General features: G+C 45.4%; 1 protein-coding gene across 2 annotated transcripts in view; it reads left to right on the forward strand.

Annotated features, from left to right (window-relative positions):
• Positions 1 to 21337, forward strand: part of fkbp1b (FKBP prolyl isomerase 1B) — a 25542-nt gene extending 4205 nt beyond the window's left edge. Inside the window, exons 3-4 of one of the 2 annotated variants that reach the window (XM_054762053.1) lie at positions 18636 to 18748; positions 21057 to 21197. In XM_054762053.1, coding sequence (XP_054618028.1) covers positions 18636 to 18748; positions 21057 to 21185 — 242 coding nt within the window. In that variant the 3' untranslated portion in view covers positions 21186 to 21197. Of the gene's footprint in view, positions 1 to 18635; positions 18749 to 21056 lie in introns of both variants that reach the window. The other variant, XM_054762052.1, reaches the window with a different exon arrangement.
• Positions 21338 to 21607: the final 270 nt, after the last annotated feature.

Raw genomic sequence — 21607 nt, forward strand, 5'->3', positions numbered from 1 at the left:
TTTCATAAGACCCAAGATTACGGCAAGATCCCATGAGGAGATGTCTTCTGATAGCGGCTAGCTGTAGATTGGAAATCCTTCCTGATGAATACCAGCAAAGATAATGACAATACGGTACGGTAGCTTGTTTTGTGGTTTGTATACTGGAGCATAATATTTAAATGTTCTTCATCCAACAACACACTCTTGTTTTTCCTCATCTTCACCTTCAACACTGGGATTTAAAGCACACATGCGCACGTACACACACACACCCCGCATGCAGCTGACCCTGCTTTGACTCTAGTGGGAGTTTCCCAAATATGGCAAGAGAGTCACGAGGCCTCATGCAACTGGCAGGCTGACATAATTAGGGAAAGCCGCTCATCCTCTCCCCACACAGAGCTGAAGCTAATCCTTTTGTGTTTAATTATTATTATCCTTTGTTTCTCTCATGTACACTCACAGGAAACAACATCTGGTACACCCCATATACCAGTTGCATCCAAATAAAACGATACCGGCAGTCAGGTGGATACCGTCAGAGTATTGTGGTTTGCATCCTGTGAAAGCCTGACCCCCTCTGTTATTAATATGTCATCTGTACATCACTGCAAAGCTTGTATCTACACATTATGTAATAATGGTGCATTATGTAATAATCTCAGACATTTTGACCGCATTATGTAATAAGCTACGCCGCATTTTCTAATAAAATTCTTGAATGCATCCCGTAATAAACTTTGCCAAATTTTGTCATCACTTGTTAGATATTCCAGAAGGTATTACCAAATGTTTTTTTGGAAGAAATGTAACAGTTTGGCGCGTTATGTAATAAACCATTGAAATGTATGCCATGTGTGTCTGGGGCCCCGGGGTCCCCGGCTCCGCTGCGCCCTGGGTTGCTGACGGGAGATGTCCGGGAGCGAGGCTTCCGGGTGTTGGGCAGTCGACCACTGTGTGTGTGTGTGTGTGTGCGTGCGTGCGTTTGTGTGTGTGTGTGTGTGTGTGTGTGTTTATGTGTGTGTATATGTGTGTCCGTGCGTATGTGTGGGTGCTTTTATTTATTTATTTTATTTATTTATTTTGGGGGCAGGGGGCATACAGGGGTCTGCTCCGTGGGGTCTGGTGCTGGGCGATACATCTCTGCCGCCCGGGCCTCCGCCGGGTGGGTGGGGGGGTGCCTCCTGCGGTCCTGGGTGGGCGGTCGGGCAAGGGCTGGCCCGGGGAGGGCCGGGCTCCGCTCCCTGGGGGTGGCGGTGGTGGGGGAGTGGCGCTTCTGGCGTGGGCGGGCTTCTTTCCGGTTGCGGGGGCGTCTCTGGGCCTGCCTGGGTGTGGCCCCCGGCGCTCGTCTGCCTTTGTGGGGTGTGATCGCTCGCTGGTCTCGTGGATTGGCTGTCCTCTGGCGCCCTGTCTTTGGTTGGGATTACCTCTCTGCGGCCCCTTGCTGATTTTCCCGTGGGGGAGGGCTCTCTCGGCTGGCTCTTGGGGCGCTGATCTTTGGGCTGCCTGCCCCTGTGGGCCTGGCGGCTTTCGCCCGGGCTATTTGGGGCGGGGCTCTCTGGGTGGTGGAGGGGGGGCCCTTACCTCTCATGCAATCTCAGTCACAATTACACGCTCATACATTCTTGCACCTTTATATATGTGAAGACTTGCACACATACTTTACAGAGATACCTGCACACATGTACATATGCACACTCACAGTACATACGTACTTCCCCACATTACTCACTGAGTTAACCAGGGTGTTATTATGTTGTTGCTTTTATTACAGCGACGGTGATTTCAGCAGTATGATTATAATTTTTTTTTACAATGATGTGCATTACAGTTATTGTCATTCTGTTCACTATCATAGTTCATCATTTCATTACTACTATTATGTGTGACTGTTTCAATGCAGCATTGTCATTGTGGTTGTTGATATTATCTTGTCTTTTCCATCATGGTCTTTATAGTCATCACAGACATTTGCTGATGTAGTCCTGTATGTTTCTGTTGTTGTCACAATTGTTGTTTCTGCTGTTGTCCTTGTCTCTGTCTTTTTTCCCCCTCTTATCCCCGTACACCCCCCTCTGTGTTCTTTTCTCTTCTTCTCTGTCCCCTCCTGCTCCGGTCCGGTCGCTCCAAACTTGAATAATAACACGCACCCAAGTCAAATAAATTCTGTATAACAGGGGAAGTGTATATCACACTTCTCCCTGGCAGAGTAAATCTGTTGAGCACTTGAGGGCATTTAGATCTACAATTCTATCTACCTCAAAGGCTGGACAGGACAGGAAAAAAAAAGAAATGTATGCCATCAAAACAACATTAACCCTTTCAGCCTAACTAGAATTCATTTAAAAAAGTAGTTTCCTTGAAAGGTGAAAGGAATACAATGAAATGTAACTATTGATCAGGATGGAGGATGTGTTCAAGCGACACTAATTATTACACACATGAAAACGACCAGCGCCATGAAATGTTGGAGGACATACAGAGGCACATACTGTATGTGCAATAAGGATTGTTAGGCAAATATTATACGTGAAAATACAACAACGATATCGTCCATAACAGAGCATTTGAGCCGTGTGAGCAGCGGGGGGATATGATGTCATGCCTAAATGTGTTGGAGCTCCACACAGGAATAGACTGCAGGTGCTGCCACATCTGAGTCCTAAATAACCTTAAAAGTCACTCTTAGCCAGACATTGTGGTCAGAAGCTGTTAAAGCTGCAAACACTTGTTTGCTTCAGGTGGGTGTAATGCAACCAAACATGCTATCAATCACTGCAGTGAATCAATAAAGGCATCATTGGCTTGTGCTGAGAGTTGTTCTCATGTCAGCAACTTCCAGCAGTGACATACTCACTGCAGTACGCGCTCAGGCATATAGCCTGGGGGGGATGGGGACCGGGGGGGGGTGGGGGGGTGGGGGGTGGGGGGGGGGGTGTTGTGCTGCTGGCAGCTCCTCTAGACAGGGCGAGACAGGATATGTGGGAGTAAAAATACCCCCGCCTCTGTGCGCTAATGCTTTTTTTTTGTGCTGACGCAGTCAATGGTTTCTCTTGAGAGTCCTAAATGGGTGGCGTCAGGAACTGCTGCTACCCCCCCACAATCACCGCACCCATCAACCCTGGCTGATAACACAGCCATACACATGTACACTAAGTCCCCAACCAACGAACACAATTGGTTCCAGACGACCGTTCTTAAGTCCTAATTGTTGTTAAGTCGGGGAAAAGGTAGTATTACCAATGATATGGGTGCTACATGTACGTGTATACATATACAGTATATGCGTATGTATGTACATATGAGTTTGGATGTAGTAGTAATATTAAACGAGGAAAGTTAATGAAAAAAATAATAATAAAAATGATATAATAATACGTAATGATAAATGTTATTTACCTTTGAAGAGGAGTGGTAGAGCATATGTCGTTGTGGTGGAGGAGGAGGAGTTATTGAAAAAAAGGACAAATGGTCGTGGTGGTTGGAGTCTTCTAAAAGAGGTAGTGTTCTGTGGGTGGTGTAGAATTAAGCAGGCCTATTAACTCTTCATAAACTTTAATCACACATTGTATCATACAGCTACCATTTAGCTTTCCATTTAGCTTTAGCTCCCCAGCGTCTGTTGGTCCCATTAGCAGTGTCACAGTGCCCTCTACTGGGGGCAGTCAAAATGCAGCTGTAAAATCATGATGCCACACCCTGTTCTTAGAGACCAGGCTAGTTACACTTACAAATACAAATGCCATGCATTTTTCATGTGCTGCTATGTACACAAAGGGCCTGATCTTCTTCCATTTTGTCCACAAATTAGGTAGTGAGCCTTCACAAGTCATAATTCATCCAGTAAGATGATTGGACAGCATTGTCATTGTGCAGATGGAATTAGGTTGGCCACAATAAAATGTGCAGAGGGAGGGGTGTCCAAAAATCGGGTAGTATCTGGTGTGACCACCATTAGTTCAAGTGTACATTTTGGACTGTCCTTTTATTGTTGCCAACCTGTGCAATAACATAAAAAAAAAACACACCAGATGATGACACACACCTCCGTTGTTTTGGAATGACATTTGGCGAGCGTGTTAAGTTGGCATTTCCACGCAGACCAACTGACTTTCTACTGTTACAGTACGCCTGCATCGGGGGCACCTGACCTGCCACCAGATCAAGCAGATGGTGCTGTGGTGAAAACAATGTGTAGTGCTTGGCGGTTTGTAACGCGCATTACTGACACCTTATTGCACATGCATGAGGGTGTGACACTCTCATAACGCTGGTGCTTGAAATGCCTTCAATGGAGCCTTTAGACATGTTGGCCACACAGTCAGGAGATGGGGAGGACCTGTGTTGGGATCTCTGTGTGGAGTTTGCATGTTCTTCCCGTGTGTGTGGGGGTTTTCTGGGTACTCCGGTTTCCTTCCACATTCCAAAAACATGCATGTTAGCTTCATTGGAGACTCTAAATCAGTGGTCCCCAACCTTCTTTGACCCACAGACCAGCTTGTGTTCCCACAAGGGGGGGTTCATACATTACAGCGATCTAACATATCTTATTTATTATGTATTGTGTATAACTAAGACATGAATAACATCAAATTAAAAGCACAAAATGAATGCCGACCCACCATCCACCAGTTAAAGCCTGGAGTTTTTCCAGAGAGATTATTACATATACAGTCAAACTTGTCTATAGCGTCCTATATAGGTTGGCGTCCAGTTTGAATGTTGACCAGTAGAGGAAAAAAAAAGAAAAAAAAGGGAAAAAAATAATAATGTTGACCAGTAGAGGGCACTGCAGACTGCGGATGAAAGTTGTACAGCACTACTAGGCTTGTTATTATCATGGTTCATGGGTCATGGTTTTAATCCTGAACATGCATATGAGTCAAACAGTAGCACATCACATAGTACAATTCACAATTTTGCATGTCCAAAAAGGAGTAGGAAGAAGCATGTTAGGTTTGTTTCATTTTTGTGTTGTCACCCTTTGACCTGTGTTTCTTTGTAGATCCCTTCACTCCCTGAGTGGGCGGCGCCACGAGGCACACCTGTAGCCACTTGGTCATCTAGGGCTCTTAAGCCACATGGCTGCAGGAGGAGGACGTGGGATTGTTACTACTGGTTTGCATGCTGCCTGTGAAACACCAGTTTGTTTGCTCCTGTGCTCTTTGCCGTAAGATTGCTGTGTTCTTTCAAAATCCGTTCCACGTGCTCCTTGCCTCCTGTGACGCCGTCTGCTCATCAGTGAGTTGTTTCCTTTTTCCACGGTGCCCTTTTGTTTTACTACCTTAGTTGCACCGTTCTACCTCAGTTTGGACTCAGAAGTTTTTGCTATTTGGTTGTTACTTTGTTCCTGTTCAACTAAATTAAAGATATTATTTTTACCTGGATTGTGTCTGGCTCTGCATATTGGGATCTCTACCTGACTGCACGCAACAGAACAATCCCACCATGCAAACAGATCCCGCAGAGTCTGACCCGGTGCATGCTGCACTCAAGGCACATGGAAGTATGATTAGCGAACATCATTTGGCTATCAGGGATATGTCCACGCTTCTCCAGTCCATCTCCAGCAACGTGGACCGGCTCGTCAGCGAGGGAACAAGCTCCACCTTGTCGGCTCCAGCTGATGGCATAGTCACTCCTCCCCAGCTGCTGCCATCTGTTCCTCATTCCTCTGCCAGTGGCTTAAAGGAACCAGTAATTCCTCACCCGTCAAGGTACGCTGGCGACCGTGGAAAGTGCAAACAATTCATACACCAATGCCAACTGGTATTTGACCAGCAACCCTTCACCTACCCCACCTGCCGAGCAAGAGTAGCCTTTATGGTCAGTCTCCTGTCGGAGAGAGCTGCTGAGTGGGCACTGGCTATATTAGAGAATCGTCCGGAGCTACGGGACACTTTATCTGGCTTCATTTCTGAGTTCCGCAAAGTGTTTGACCACCCCTTAAGAAGGCGCCAGGCAGCCAGCCGTCTGATGGCTCTACGCCAGCACAAGGCTTCCGTGGCAGACCACTCAATAAACTTTCGCATTCTCGCAGCAGAGAGTGGCTGGAACACTACAGCCCTCTGTGATATTTTTCTAGCCAGCTTGAACTCTAATATAAAGGATGAGCTCGTAACAAAAGATGAGACTGAGTCACTGGAGCAGCTCATTTCCCTCGCCATTAAGCTCGATGACCGCATCAATGAGCGCAAGGCAGAGCACTATGCAGAGCAACGAAATCCTACTTGCACCCAGTCTTCTTCCATCTCCATCCTGCAACCAGCAACTCCAGATGTGGTTCCCAGCGCAGCAGTCTTTGGTCCAGCACCCAGTGAGGAACCCATGCAACTGGGAGGTGGTCGTCTCACTCCGGCCGAGCGGACACGCCGGCTGCGCCTGCATCTCTGTCTATACTGCGGCCGTGCTGATCATGTCATCACCAAGTGTCCTGCTCGACCTGCAGGACGCCCGACCTCCACTGGAGGAGCATTCACCGTGGGCCAGTCTACCGTCGAAGCGTCGCCAGGGCGCCTTCAACTGAAAGGTACACTCGCCTGGGAGGAGAACTGCCTTAATATCTGTGCACTTGTTGACTCTGGGGCAGATGACTGTTTTTTGGATTACAACTTTGTTAACCTGCATAACATCCCTGTGTTCTGTCTTAAGGAGGCCAAAGTGGTTCGTTCGCTCGACGGGCGCGTTTTGGCTCACGTTACTCACCAAACCGAGACACTTACCCTAAGAGTATCCGGTAATCATTTTGAGAAGCTGAGATTCTTTGTAGTACCTTCTCGTTCGGCACCTCTAGTCCTAGGCCTCACTTGGCTCAAGATTCACAATCCTTGTATTGATTGGTCTAGACTTGCTATTACCAATTGGAGCCAGTACTGCCATTCCCACTGCCTCCGTTCCGCGTCCGTTCATGCACCCTTTGCTCACTTTTCACCCACTGAACAGATTGACCTTTCTCAAGTTCCGAAGGAATATCATGACCTCAAGGAGGTATTCAGTAAGGACAGGGCTATGGAGCTCCCACCCCATCGACCTTATGACTGTGCCGTTGACCTCCTACCAGGAGCTAAGTTACCCACCTCCCGACTGTTTAACATCTCCAATCCTGAACGCGCAGCCCTTGAAAATTACATCTCCACCTCCCTTGCAGCCGGACACATTCGCCCTTCCTCCTCACCTCTAGGTGCCGGGTTTTTCTTTGTGGACAAAAAGGATGGTTCATTAAGACCATGCATTGATTATCGGGCGCTAAATGACATAACCATCAAAAATAAATACCCACTTCCTCTTATCGACTCCGCGTTCTCCTCACTTCACTCCTCTGTAATTTTTTCTAAATTGGACCTTCGGAACGCGTACCACCTAGTCAGAATTAGAGAGGGGGACGAGTGGAAAACGGCATTCAACACCCCTATGGGCATTTTGAGTACCTAGTTATGCCGTTCGGCCTCACTAACGCCCCCGGAGTGTTTCAGAATCTGATCAATGATGTGCTACGTGACATGCTAGGCCGCTTTGTGTTCGTGTACTTGGACGACATCCTGATTTTTTCCCCTTCCCTTCATGAACACATACATCACGTTAGACTAGTACTTCAGCGACTCCTGGAAAACCGGTTATTTGTGAAGGCGGAGAAGTGTGATTTTCACTCCGAGTCGACGTCTTTCCTGGGGTTCATTGTGGAGAAGGGGCGACTCAAGGCTGATCCGGCTAAGATACAAGCCGTGGTCGATTGGCCCACTCCTATAACAAGGAAGCAGCTGCAGAGGTTCCTGGGCTTCGCCAATTTTTACCGTAGATTTATTCGCAACTTTAGTCGAGTCGCAGAACCTCTCACTAAGCTTACATCCGTTAAAGTCTCATTTGTCTGGACCCCAGAGGCAGACGCGGCATTTAAAAAGCTTAAATCCTTGTTTATAAGTTCCAACGTCCTCACCCATCCTGACCCCTCTCGCCAGTTTATTGTGGAAGTTGATGCCTCAGATTCCGGGGTCGGGGCCGTGCTCTCACAACGTTCTTCCACTGACCGTAAACTCCGCCCCTGTGCCTTCTTTTCACGCCGTCTCTCGTCTGCCGAAAGTAATTATGACATAGGCAATAGGGAACTGTTGGCCGTCGTCTTAGCCTTACAGGAGTGGAGACATTGGTTGGAGGGCTCCACCCACCCTTTCATTGTATTTACTGACCACAAAAACCTAGCCTACCTCCGCTCCGCACGACGACTTAACCCTCGCCAGGCACGGTGGTCCCTATTTCTAGCTAGGTTCAATTTCACCATTACATACCGCCCTGGCTCTCGTAACAGTAAACCGGATGCCCTCTCCAGACTCTTTTCCCCTTCTTCAGAGATCCCTGAGGCTGAACCCATCCTTCCGCAGACCCGGATCCTGGGCGCTCTCCAATGGGAGGTTGAGAGCAGAGTGACAGATGCCCTCAAGGACATTACCCCCCCAGCGAAGTGTCCACCTGGCCTGCTATACGTCACCCCTACACTGCGCTCTGAGGTTCTGACCTGGGCACACAGTTCCAGGATTGCTTGCCATCCAGGCTTCCACCGCACCCTGTTCCTGCTTGGTCAACGTTTTTGGTGGCCGTCCTGTCGAGTGGACACGAAGCAGTTTGTAGCGGCCTGCTCAGTGTGTGCACGCAGTAAGGCTTCCCACCAGGCTCCGGCTGGACTTCTCCGCCCACTCCCATTACCCCTCCGCCCTTGGTCACACATTTCAGTGGATTTTGTTTGTGGACTGCCCCCCTCTGACAACAACTCTGTGATCTTTACTATAGTTGACCGTTTCTCCAAGATGGCCCATTTTGTTCCCCTCCCCAAACTCCCATCTGCATTGGACACGGCCAAACTTCTAATCCTCCATGTTTTCCGCCCCCATGGCATACCTTTGGACATTGTTTCCGACAGGGGCCCTCAGTTTACCTCTGCCGTGTGGAAGTGTTTTTGTGAAGCCCTAGGTGCAACCACTAGCATGTCTTCGGGCTATCATCCGCAATCAAACGGACAGACAGAGAGAACCAATCAAGACCTGGAGACAGTACTCCGCTGCATCTGCCACCAACAACCTGCTTCATGGGCTACACATCTTCCCTGGGTGGAATATGCTCACAATTCCTTGGTCAGTTCTGCTACAGGTGTTTCCCCATTCTATTCTGTGTACGGCTACCAGCCCCCAGCTTTTCCATCCCTGGAATCTAATGTGGCCGTTCCCTCTGTGCTCCAGCACCTACGCCGTGTCCGCCGTGCCTGGCGCAACACCAGAGCAGCCCTAAGACGCACTTCAGAGCGGAACCAACGTCTAGCGAATCGCCACCGCAACCCAGCTCCAAGTTATAGACCCGGTGAGAAGGTCTGGTTATCATCAAAGGACATCCCTCTGGCAGCTACTTCCAAGAAACTGGCCCCTAGATACATCGGCCCATTCACAGTGGAACGAGTCATCAACCCTAACGCAGTCAAGCTCCAGCTCCCTGCATCTCTTAATATCCATCCTGTTTTCAATGTCTCCCGTCTCAAGCCAGTCTCTACTAGTCCTCTCAGCCCTCCAGTCAGGTCACCTCCTCCTCCTAGGTTGGTCGACGGCCATCCCGCTTATTCTGTTAACAAGATCCTTAACTCTCGGAGAAGGGGTAGGGGTTTCCAATATTTTGTAGAGTGGGAGGGATACGGTCCAGAGGAACGTTCCTGGATTGGCGGTAAGCTTATTCTTGACCCCTCTCTAATTTCTGACTTTCACAAACGGTTCCCTGACAAGCCTGGTAGGCCGCCAGGAGGCGTCCGTTGAGGGGGGGGGTACTGTTAGGTTTGTTTCATTTTTGTGTTGTCACCCTTTGACCTGTGTTTCTTTGTAGATCCCTTCACTCCCTGAGTGGGCGGCGCCACGAGGCACACCTGTAGCCACTTGGTCATCTAGGGCTCTTAAGCCACATGGCTGCAGGAGGAGGACGTGGGATTGTTACTACTGGTTTGCATGCTGCCTGTGAAACACCAGTTTGTTTGCTCCTGTGCTCTTTGCCGTAAGATTGCTGTGTTCTTTCAAAATCCGTTCCACGTGCTCCTTGCCTCCTGTGACGCCGTCTGCTCATCAGTGAGTTGTTTCCTTTTTCCACGGTGCCCTTTTGTTTTACTACCTTAGTTGCACCGTTCTACCTCAGTTTGGACTCAGAAGTTTTTGCTATTTGGTTGTTACTTTGTTCCTGTTCAACTAAATTAAAGATATTATTTTTACCTGGATTGTGTCTGGCTCTGCATATTGGGATCTCTACCTGACTGCACGCAACAAAGCAAAGCTTATTTAATCCTACCCCTCATCAGTTTCACATCAGTTGCAATACATTTATTCACCTCTTGTTCTTCCAAGTGTACTTTGTAGGTCTACATGACAATGTAGTGCAATCATAGCCAAGGTTTTTACTTACTAAAAGGAAGCTAGAGGCTTAATAATAACTGATAGAATATATCCACGACCCACAGAACAAAGCTGTGCTAGTAATGTCTTACGCTTGTTTTTAATATTTTACTTTTTATACGGCAGAGTGTCATTACAGCTTTAGTTCATCAGGAAGTGACGGGAAGTGACGGTGGGCGTCCCGAGCAGGAGAGCTAGGCTCAGTGCTAGCTGTGAGTTTGGAGAGAGTTGGGAAGTGTGTTTATGTTGGCGTGGATGTAAAGTCCTGCAGCGTTCTCCTCTGTTAATAAAGCCATTAAAGTGCATTGGCGACGTGAGTCTCTCCTTCCCCACAACAAGCAGCATTACAGTATTGACACACATTGTGCACATTGTCTCACACTAGGAAATAAACGGTGTCACTTGTTACAGGCATTGGCTGGACAGCTATGTAGTGGGGCTTGTTTAACCTTCGCCTTGTGGGTGTTCTGAGCTGCTGTCTGGTGGCCGTGTTCAGTAAATAAAGTTGGCAGAAGCAACAGGAGAAGTTTCCTTCTTTGCTTCGGAGCTGAATAACACTGACAAGTTAACAGACTAGTAGCGAATGGAAAAGAAGACGGCTTTTTTTTTGTGTCGAATACAGAAGATGAGGACTTTGATGGATTTGTGGATGAGGTTGATCAAAAATAACGTGAGTACATTCTAAAATACTTCAATTAAGTACAACCGAACTCAGTTTTGCTCCCGCTGCCGCATGCATGCTAGCGTATGTTTTTTTTTTTTTATTGTAGCGTCGCTGGGTGCACGTCCTGTTCCCAGCCTACTTTGCGGTAATGTTTTGGTGCAAATGCTCTTAAAGTTACATGTTTGACCAGGAAATAGCAAGCTCAAAAGAAGACGGCTTTTTTATGTGGAACAACTGACAGTTTGTGTGGATCTTGTGAATGATTGTGACTGAGCTAGGACTCAGTAATTAAAGTCTCCACACGACGGCTTCATTGATTGAAAAACTAACCTTTTTCATGCATGAAGCTTCTACTTGAGTCGGTAATTTGGCCGCTATATGCGTTCAGATATTGACCAAGGGAGACAAAATGGGTGGCCGCTGGCCGCGTTGGACAGGTGACTGCTATACACAGGGTCTATAACATGTAAATTTGCTTTGGGGGATTTTTCAGTGGCTGCTATAGGCAGGTGGCCGTTCTATAAAGGTGGCTGCTAAGACAGGTTTGACTGGTTTGGTTTGGTTTAATTTATTTTTAACACACATATGTCCGAAAAGGAGTAGGAAGAAGCAGAGCTTATTTAATCCTACCCCCTCTTCGTAGCACATCAATTGCTAATACATGTGTGTACATACAAACACGTGCATACATATATATACACCTACATCTGCACCTACACAAGTACGCGCATATTTACATATACAGTATACAGGTACACAAATGCTAAAAAAAAAAAAAAAAGTTTTTATTTTTTTTCCCATTTTTTCCTCCTTCTCCTTTCCTTTTCCCTTTCTATTTATCCTGTCCTTTCTCTCCTGTTGATATCCACATCCTCTTTGGTGTTGCACTGCTAGTGACGCTGAGTTTGTATACAAGAGTTCCTTTTATTAACTATGTCAAGGTTATTGCTATGTAATGTAGTCCTTCTCGTTGTATTGGTCTGTCTTGTAGGGTGTTTCCTCCATTATGCTTATTATCATAGTAATATGATCTATAATATGTATCCAGATCGCTGATGTCTTGGACAACAAGCACTCTTGCGACTCCTAAACTTCCTTTTAGTTTGATGTAGATTTTCCCGTTAGTGCGCCAAGTGTTTTGAATCTTTCCTTGCTTCCTCAGGTCTCGTGCTTTCTTGGCGATGTCGGAATTGCGTTTTGTGAGATGCTCATTCATGTAGACGTTGGTGCCTCTTAGCTTCTTTCCCTGTTTCAGCAGTGCTGTTTTGAATTCCCTGTTGGTGAACTTAATGATGACAGGTGTGGTGTTGTTTCTGCCATGGAGTGGGACACAAGTGTCAATACTGTTTACATCGACATCCACCTCTTTCGATTGTAGGAAGTTAGTAATCTGGTGCTTTATTGAAGGAACATCTCTTGACTTGGGTGTGATTTGGAGCCCTGTGAGGACCACATCATTCATTCGTGCCATCTGATCCATCTCGTCAATGAAGTTTTTAATTTGCTCCTTGATATTCTCCTTTGCTTCTTTCTCTTCCTCAAGGGTGGTGCAAAAGTCACCATTATCCTTCAATAGTGCCTTGATGTCATCCTGTAGAATGTTGATATCATTGCATAATGCTCTATTTTCTTCCCTGGGGTCTTTAGCGTCCTTAAGATCATTACATGAGGTGGCTTCCATATGGTTTATAGCCTCCTTGAGAGCAGTGCGCAAGGCAGCACTATCTTCCAATAATGCCCTGATATCATGCTGCAGAAACCTAACATCCTTGCAAAATGCTGTATTTTCTTTACGTTTTATCGCTTCCTGAAGAGCAAAGCGCAAGGCAGCATTGTCATTCAACAGTTCTTTAATATCGTCCTGCAGAGCCTTGATATCTTCCATAGGGTATTTGACCTCCTTAAGAGCAGCACCCAGGTCTGCATTTTCATCTTGCAACTTCTTGACTTCGTTTCCTAATTTTTTGATATACTTGTTCTGTGCTCTATTTTCTTCCATAATGTTTGTGATTGACTTACCCTGTACTCTATTTTCTGCCATAATGTTTGTGATACCATTCCTGACATCCCTTGTGACTTCAAGGAGGTTTTTGTAATTACTCTGAACATCTCTTTCCAGAGACGTTATAGCCCTCCTTATAACTGCATTTGAAGCTGAATGTTTCTCTGCCATTGAATGCAGCTTCTCATTTGTTTGCATTATTTGTGGTAGAGTGATCTCTCTACCCTTGAGGAACTCCTTGGTAGCATTCATAAACTCTAGGTATCCTGGAAAATGGTATGCTGTTTTTATGTCCATGTCCACTGTGAATTCAGAGCCTGAATCATTTTCCTCTTCAAGTTCAGAGCCAGTATCATTTTCCTTTGTGTTTGACACTGTTGCTAAGCAACCTCTTTGAACTTCAGCAGTTTGCTAATTAGCTAGACTTGCTAGCAGGTATCGATACTTGTATCTGTACCTCTCGACTATCCAAGTTAAAGGAATTCAGATGGGGGATTCAGCCATCAGCACTGATCCTGTGCTCATGAAGTGTAGTCAGGAAAGCACCAAAATAGTTAAAATTTCCACTATCATCAACAGAGCTCCTGCCATACACGTCCTTCCCCGTCAAGGAAAAAAATTTAAAAAAAAATAATAATAATAACATGTTTGACGTGTGGTAAAAGGCAGTGTGCTAGCATGAAATAACTTCAGACAAATGTGCACATTAGCACTCAATAAGTCATCAAAACGTACCTTTATGCATTCCCACATAGTTTCAGCATTTGACTGCAAATATGAGGTGAAAGAAAAATGGTTAAAAATACAGTAGTAGTCTACTGTACTACTGTTCTACTAGTTTGGACAACCGTCAAGTGAGACAGATGTAACAGAGAGAATCCGTCCACGTTTCAAAATAAAACATCAAAAAATAAAATAATGGAAATTAATTTTTCTTTCTGTGCGGCCCGGTACCAAATGACCCAGGGGTTTGGGGATCACTGCTCTAAATTGTCCATACGTAGGTATGAATGTGAGTGTGATTGGTTGGTGGTCTATATGTGCCCTGCCATTGGCTGCCACCAGTCCAGGGTGTACCCCGCCTCTTGCCCAAAGTCAGCTGGGATAGGCTCCAGCATACCCCCTCCACCCTAATGAGGATAAGAGGATGGATGGAGTCTTAAGAGTTAGTGAGTGTAGTCATGGACCGTTAAAGCCTGTTTCCAGAGTTCCAGAGCATGAACATTGTCTTTTTGATTTTGGTGGCCAGGATGTGGCGTAGCAGGTGCTCGCCTCTGCATTTGCACTTGACGGCTCCTCGTTTGGAACACGGTCCGCTGATATTTGGGGCTTCTGTGATTCTTGGAAAATGGCGGCCCCGCTAAGTTTAGATGGGGTGAGTTGAAAGTGGAGAGCCCATACAGTACTGGCATTAGCTGTCATACCCCCCAGGAAGACGAGCGCAACACCAACATTAAAAGTCTTTACTTGCCAACTGTTCACGCTTGCTGAGTGACAATAAATTAAAGGGCTGTTACGGAGGAATATCACAGCTGCACCCGAGGGATGAAATATCAGATGCTAACATTTTACAGCGTAAAAGAAAGCAAACTGGCGTGTGGGCTGTAAAGTCAAGCTGATTCGAAGCAGAGGAAGACAACATTTGGCTAATAGACGGTGGCGGTCACCATAGCACCTGCAGTATACAGTAATCCCTTGCTTCCTCATGCTTTGAGTGTCACGGCTTTGCTCCATCACAGTTTTTCAAAATTGTATTCATTCATGAATCATGGTGGCCTCTTATTAATCAGCAAATATGCACATTTAAGCTAATGTTACGCATGTTTGTATTTTCAAGCGTGAAATGGCTAAGTGAAGTAAAATACAAATATAAGGCATTCAGAACAGGAATTCAAAGATGATATGTAGTATTCCACACTGGTCACTCGGTGTCAGTAATGTTGGTGAGACACACAAGCACCAGACTTGAGGGGCAGAACAACAGAGTTTTACTGCAGCTTTGAATGATCTCACCACAGGTACAATAATCCCTAACACGGGCTACTATTGCAGCCATTACCCACACCGAGCTAAAACTCTACCCCAATCCCCCAACGTCACTTCCTGTCTGCCCCCCTACTCGTCTCCCCTGGCAGCAGAACACACACAGCAACACACACGAGAATGAGGCTTATTACCTTTTATATGTCTTATGTTGTCTTATGATGTCCACTATATTAGGTAATAGGAGTGTAAGGGTGACTATGGGGTGTTATTTCATGTTTAGAGGGCTCTAATCATGTTTCAAAGTGTATTTAGAAGGTGGCAAACAGTTTTCTATATCTTATGTTGTCTTATGATGTCCACTATATTGGGTAATTCAAGTGTACAGGTGACCATAGGGGTGTTAGTTCATGTCTAGACGGCTGTAATAATTAGGAGGTGGTAAACAGGCTTTTCATGCTCTAACTATGCAAATATTAGATTTATAAATAAGAATCCTTCTTTGTGGAAATTGATTTATCACCGTCTGGAACCAATGAACCACCATAAACGGGGAATTACTGTACAGTGCTGTGGGGCAGCAATTTGCATAATTGCCCACTCAGTGTTTTTGCTTTGATGGGTAAAACTGAGCTTTTTGGTTTGTGTCATAAGAAGTGTGTGGCATTACTTTATGGTTTTCAACCTTCCTGACTAACAGAACATGAAGTTATTGACTCACGGCCGTCAGCGTGCATGTGCATGGGCAATTAAAAAAAACATTTGATATTTCTTGAACACGTCATTGTATGTTCAATATATCACTATTTGATGAGCAGATGCGTTGTAATGCGTTACCAAGTCAGCTGTGGTACGCCCGGGGCTTTTTTGCTCACTGGCTAGCGCTGCTTGTTTGGAGCCTTGTCTTTAGGATGCACTAATTTTTGTCTCAGGGTATTTACTGGTTTGAAATAGGTAGGAATTTTGTGTTGCCATAAGATCCTCTGGAGTTTTTCGGAGACCCCCGCTACATAAGGGACTACCACTCCTCTCCTTTTTACTTTTGGATCTTATGGCAACACAAAATTCCAACCTATTTTAAACCAGTAAATACCCTGAGACAAAAACTAGTGCATCCTAAAGACAAGGCTCCAAACCAAAAACAGAGCAATGTGGTCTATTCCATCCACTGTAAAGATGAGGAATGCAAAGAGCACTACATTGGGGAAACTAAGCAAATGCTCCAAAAAAGGCTTTATCAACACCGCAGGGACAATTCGAGTGGTCCTCAATCAGCAGTACATCTACACCTTAAAGCAACCAATCACTCTTTTGAGGACAGCGAGGTAAAGATTTTGGCCAAAGAAAACAGATGGTTTGAAAGAGGAGTAAAGGAAGCTATTTTTGTCAAACAACAGAACCCATCATTGAATCGGAATGGTGGTTTGAGGTTTAATTTGGACCCTCTGTTCAGCAGGTTACTGAGACCAAAACCCACAGCTCTTAGTCTTGCAAATGAGGTAGAGCCAGGGCCAAGCCAGAACAATAGATGCTAACTAGCCAGTATCAGAGTCGTTCATACCCAACTACAGGGAGCTACACTTCCCTTTGTTCGGAGGTGCTAATGGCAGGATTACTCCGCCCAGTCTTAGTGCAAGGAACCTATAGGAGGAGGGTGTTGGCACACCAATTCCGCCCACTCTTACTGTATTTAAGGCCTAGGCTACCAGCACTTGTTAGTTCGCTGACGAAGCTCTTCGGATGAGGAGCGAAACGTTCGACACTTTCTTCACAGAAGTACAGATGACGTCTCAAGAAGCCTTTCCCTCTTCTGCCAACTTTGTTTATTGAACGCGGCCACCAGACAGCAGCTCAGAACACACACACACATCTCTCAGCATCGTCTCTCCTTCCTGCTTGCCCACAAGGCAAAGGTTAAACAAGCCCTACTACATAGCTGTCCAGCCAATGCCTGTAAGAAATGACACCGTTTATTTCCTGGTGTGCACTGGTTGATACTGTAATGCCGCTTGTTGTGGGGAAGGAGAGACTCACGTCGCCGATGCACTTTGATGACTTTATTAACAGCGGAGAACACTGCAGGACTTTACATCCACGCCAACATAAACACACTTCGAAACTCTCTCGAAACTCACAGCTAGCACTGAGCCTAGCTCTCCTGCTCGGGACGCCCACCGTCACTTCCGGTCACTTCCTGATGAACTAAAGCTGTAAAAAGTAAAATATTAAAAACAAGCGTAAGACATTACTAGCACAGCTTTGTTCTGTGGGTTGTGGATATATTCTATCAGTTATTATTAAGCCTCTAGCTTTCTTTTAGTAAGTAAAAACCTTGGCTATGATTGCACTACATTGTCATGTAGACCTACAAAGTACACTTGGAAGAACAAGAGGTGAATAAATGTATTGCAACTGATGTGAAACTGATGAGGGGTAGGATTAAATAAGCTTTGCTTCTTACTACTCCTTTTTGAACATGCAAAATTGTGAATTGTACTATGTGATGTGCTACTGTTTGACTCATGCATGTTCAGGATTAAAACCATGAACCATGATAATAACAAGCCTTGTAGTGTTGTACAACTTTTATCCACAGTCCGCAGTGCCCTCTACTGGTAAACATTATTATTAAAAAAAATTCCCCCTTTTTTTTTCTTTTTTTTCCTCTACTGGTCAACCTTCAAACTGGACGCCAACCTGTCTATAGAGGCCACCTGTCTATAGCGGTCACGTTTGCAGACTCCCTCTAGTGGCCGCTATAGACAAGTTTGACTGTATTTGTGTTGTGGAAATGATTGCATTTTTTAGACCTTGAACTTTGTCGTGAAAGAATGTTGCAAAGTCGGTGCACTTAGTTGTAGAAATGGGTTGTAAGGGCAGTGAAACTGTAGGCTTTGTTCATAGCAAACAGTTGGTGATGACTTCAGAAAAATAACTCTCCCTTGTTCTACGCAAGGTTTGGTTGAAAACACACAGCTTTTCTTTGTAAACCTCATAATGAAGTCATAGTTAGTGCATTGGCCACACAGTCAGGAGATCTGCAATCTCCGTTGGGCATCTCTGTTTGGGTTTGCATGTTCTGCCCGTGCTTGTGTGAGTTTCCTCCCTCATTCCAAAAACATGCACGTTAGCTTAACTAGTGTAAATAGGTATGAATGTGTGAATGATTGGTGGTCTAAATATGCCCTGTGATTGGCTGGCCACCAGTCCAGGGTGTACCCCACCTCTCGCCCAAAGTCAGCTGGGATAGGCTCCAGCATACCCCCGCCACCCTAGTGAGGGCAAGCGGCATAGAAGATGGATGGATGGACTTTTTTTCCACCCTCCCTGCCCTGCGACCGCCATACTGACGAGCGATGGCCTGGTTAACTTGAAAAATAATCCCCTAAACTGGGCCACAGCTTGCTAATTCCCCTCCCCTTTGTGCATTTGAGATCACTGAAATAGGGCCGAGATCTCGATAACAATTCTTGTTAAATCTTTTGAGAAAGGCCTCGTTTCCAAAGATGGTGCAGTTGTCAGACTGAGGAGTATAACAGCCTGGAATGCCAGCAAAGCAAGGTGTGCAGTGATGGTGTTGTCTCCAATACAGGTATGCTGCAGAATGGGAAAAAGTTTGACTCGTCCCGAGACAGAAACAAGCCCTTCAAGTTCAAGATTGGACGAAACGAGGTCATTAAAGGCTGGGAAGAAGGCGTGGCTCAGGTAAAGAGGTTAACTTCACCCTGAAATAGAATACTTTGTAAATGGTCCTACACGTGGGACTCCAAAGCCAGCACCCAAGGAGCACATACATTATGATGTCACCGGTGGAAGTTTGACTTGTTCACTGGAGACGCCATGTCAGTCAAAGGGAAGCCCCACCTTTAAAGGGACATGAAGTTGTATTGACAAGGACTTAGCCCCCACTTTGTTCCGTGAGCGTCAGATTTGCATTGCTGTCTGTGTGTTTCGTGCTGCTACTGCAGTCTCCATCCTCGCATGTTAACACTGTGGAACTCACACACACAACAATGGACAGGCGGGAGTGCGTAGTGATACCAACAGAGAGGCGACTGAGAGGTGTGACATTTTTGTGATGCAAATGTATTACTCTTTTGACCGCGTATTGTTTTGAGAAGCACGTGAAGCAGAACTACGTTCCTCCTCACCGAAATCCAACCAGAACTCCGCTCATGGAACAAAAGTCACTGTTGATACACTCGGGGCGGACCTACCATTAAGGCAAAGTAGGCGTTTGCGTTAGGTCCCCCACTAGTAGGGGCCGCCAACCAGCATGGGCCAGGGCCACCACAGCCAGCACCCCCAACTATTTTCATGTATATCTATGTTAGCTTACTCAACAAACAAATAGCAAAAAGAAAGCTAAATTCATATTGTCTGCCCCCATCTCCCCCCACACTACAGTGGACTGTTCAAAGAGGTAATGGCAAGAGGATGCCGAAAATATATTGCCTCATTACCGAAGGTCTCAAGATTCTTTACGGTGTCGGTAGAAAAAATAATGTCAACCAGGCGGCGCTAACTACCAACTAGGGAGGTAGCAACAAGTAGGACTTGATTTCTTTGGCATTTATGCTATGAAAAACATGGACAACAATATGGACACACTTCAACAAGATAAGATAAGATAAGATAAGGTAAGATACAACGATAAGATACAGCGAAAAGATACAATGATAAGATAATGAGCATCCACATTATGGATTTGTACAAACATGAAAAACCTCCATTTGACTTCTCTCCCATGGATGACCGGTGTTTATGTGTGAGATAGAGAGACACAAAGAGAAAGGGGGTGTTCATGTGTGAGACACGCATGGGGGGAGGGTTGTATTAATTAAATGGTAATTATTTAGACATAGATATTTTGAAGTTGCTTCATTGTATACATTTCTAAATAAAATTATCTCTCTCTTTCTCTGACACGTACACGTAAGTCATCTTTGCAAGCTGTTGATTTCTCCCCATTCCTATGCCTTCCTCCTGACAGTGTGTGTGGTCATCATGGCTGATATCGTACAGTCATGGCTTGTCTTCATCTTCATACATACACACAGCCTCTTTCTCTCTGAAACACACACACACACATCTGTTGTGATGATGTCTGGGTTGTTTTTGTTCAAAAATACATATCTGGCATTTACACATGCACTGGTTTTACAGTATATGTGAAACTTGATTCTGTCATTGTGTATTCATTTAGTGCAAGGTTGTATCTTGGTAGGGAGGCTGCCTTTTTGTGTTAAAAGAACATATGAAGATGGCCCCTGGCTGTGTTCGCCTTAGGCCCCCAAATTGCTAGGTCCGACACATTACACTGCTGATGGGGATCTCATGCAACTTCATGTCAAAAAAATGTCAACTATCCCTTTAGGTACACCCTCCTAGATATTTTCCTCTAAATCAGAGGTGTCTATGCATTTTACCCTGACTTTTATGCTTTAAAGGCTCAGCTATCTGAACAAAACATCCACATCTTGATGTTGTAGGTGAGGAAGCAAGTTAGTGTAATGTATGCATTATGTAGTGCCTTTACTCTAAGCGCTTCCCAGTGAAGCCATTATTCATTCACGCTGGTGGTAATCTACATATACTTAAACACAGCTGCCCTGGGGCAGACTGGCAGAAACATGTGACCTCTCCAAACGCCACCAAACATTCATGGGCAGCACTGCTGTATGAATGTGTTATAATATATCTCATTAATAATGAGATATATATAAATATATAATATATATAATATATATAATATATATAAATATATATAAATTTAAAAACGAACGTAGCCCCCCAGCCGCACTTTGGACAGGCTTGCTCTAATTAGACCACTGAAAGTGACTTACTCCAAGAGGCTGTCCTCATTTGTAACTAGTGGAACAACTCCCTCTGGTGGCCGTTAGAAAGAATGCCTGTCTCACTATTTTAAGAACGTTAACGTTTTTAACTTTGAACAATATTTAATACTACTGTCATAACTTTCCTAACTGCAAACTTTTGAAATGTCTTTCAGATGAGTCTGGGCCAGAGGGTAAAACTCACGTGCACACCAGACATGGCCTACGGTGCAACAGGCCACCCCGGGGTCATCCCCCCCAACGCTACACTCATTTTCGATGTGGAGCTGCTCAAACTGGAGTGAAAGCACGGCAGCTAAATGAGGATCACCGTTTGGGCTTGTACAGGGAGATTGGACCCTGTCCACCTGCCTCATCCTCCCGCCTCCCTGCCATCCCGCTCATCTTCAGTTTATTATTTAAATTCATCTGCTGTTGCTTGGTGGCCATCTTTTAACCATGTATACCATGTCATGCTATTTGCTGTCAGTCAAAGCTGTACATTTTGTCACAAGCAAGGAGGAAAAGGTGCACAATACTACAATCAAAACACACACACACAAACACTGCCTTCCAGGGTTAGCAACAAAGCATAAGCACATTAAAAGGTCCCAATATTTCTGCGCTGCATCCTGACGGGGCATTTTTTTCTATAGATAGCTATATATAAACATAATCCATACAATATACAGTATACACAACCTGTCTGTCTGCATCGCCACTTTAA

Source organism: Dunckerocampus dactyliophorus, chromosome 19 (genome assembly GCF_027744805.1).
Source record: "Dunckerocampus dactyliophorus isolate RoL2022-P2 chromosome 19, RoL_Ddac_1.1, whole genome shotgun sequence".
Taxonomy (NCBI): domain Eukaryota; kingdom Metazoa; phylum Chordata; class Actinopteri; order Syngnathiformes; family Syngnathidae; genus Dunckerocampus; species Dunckerocampus dactyliophorus.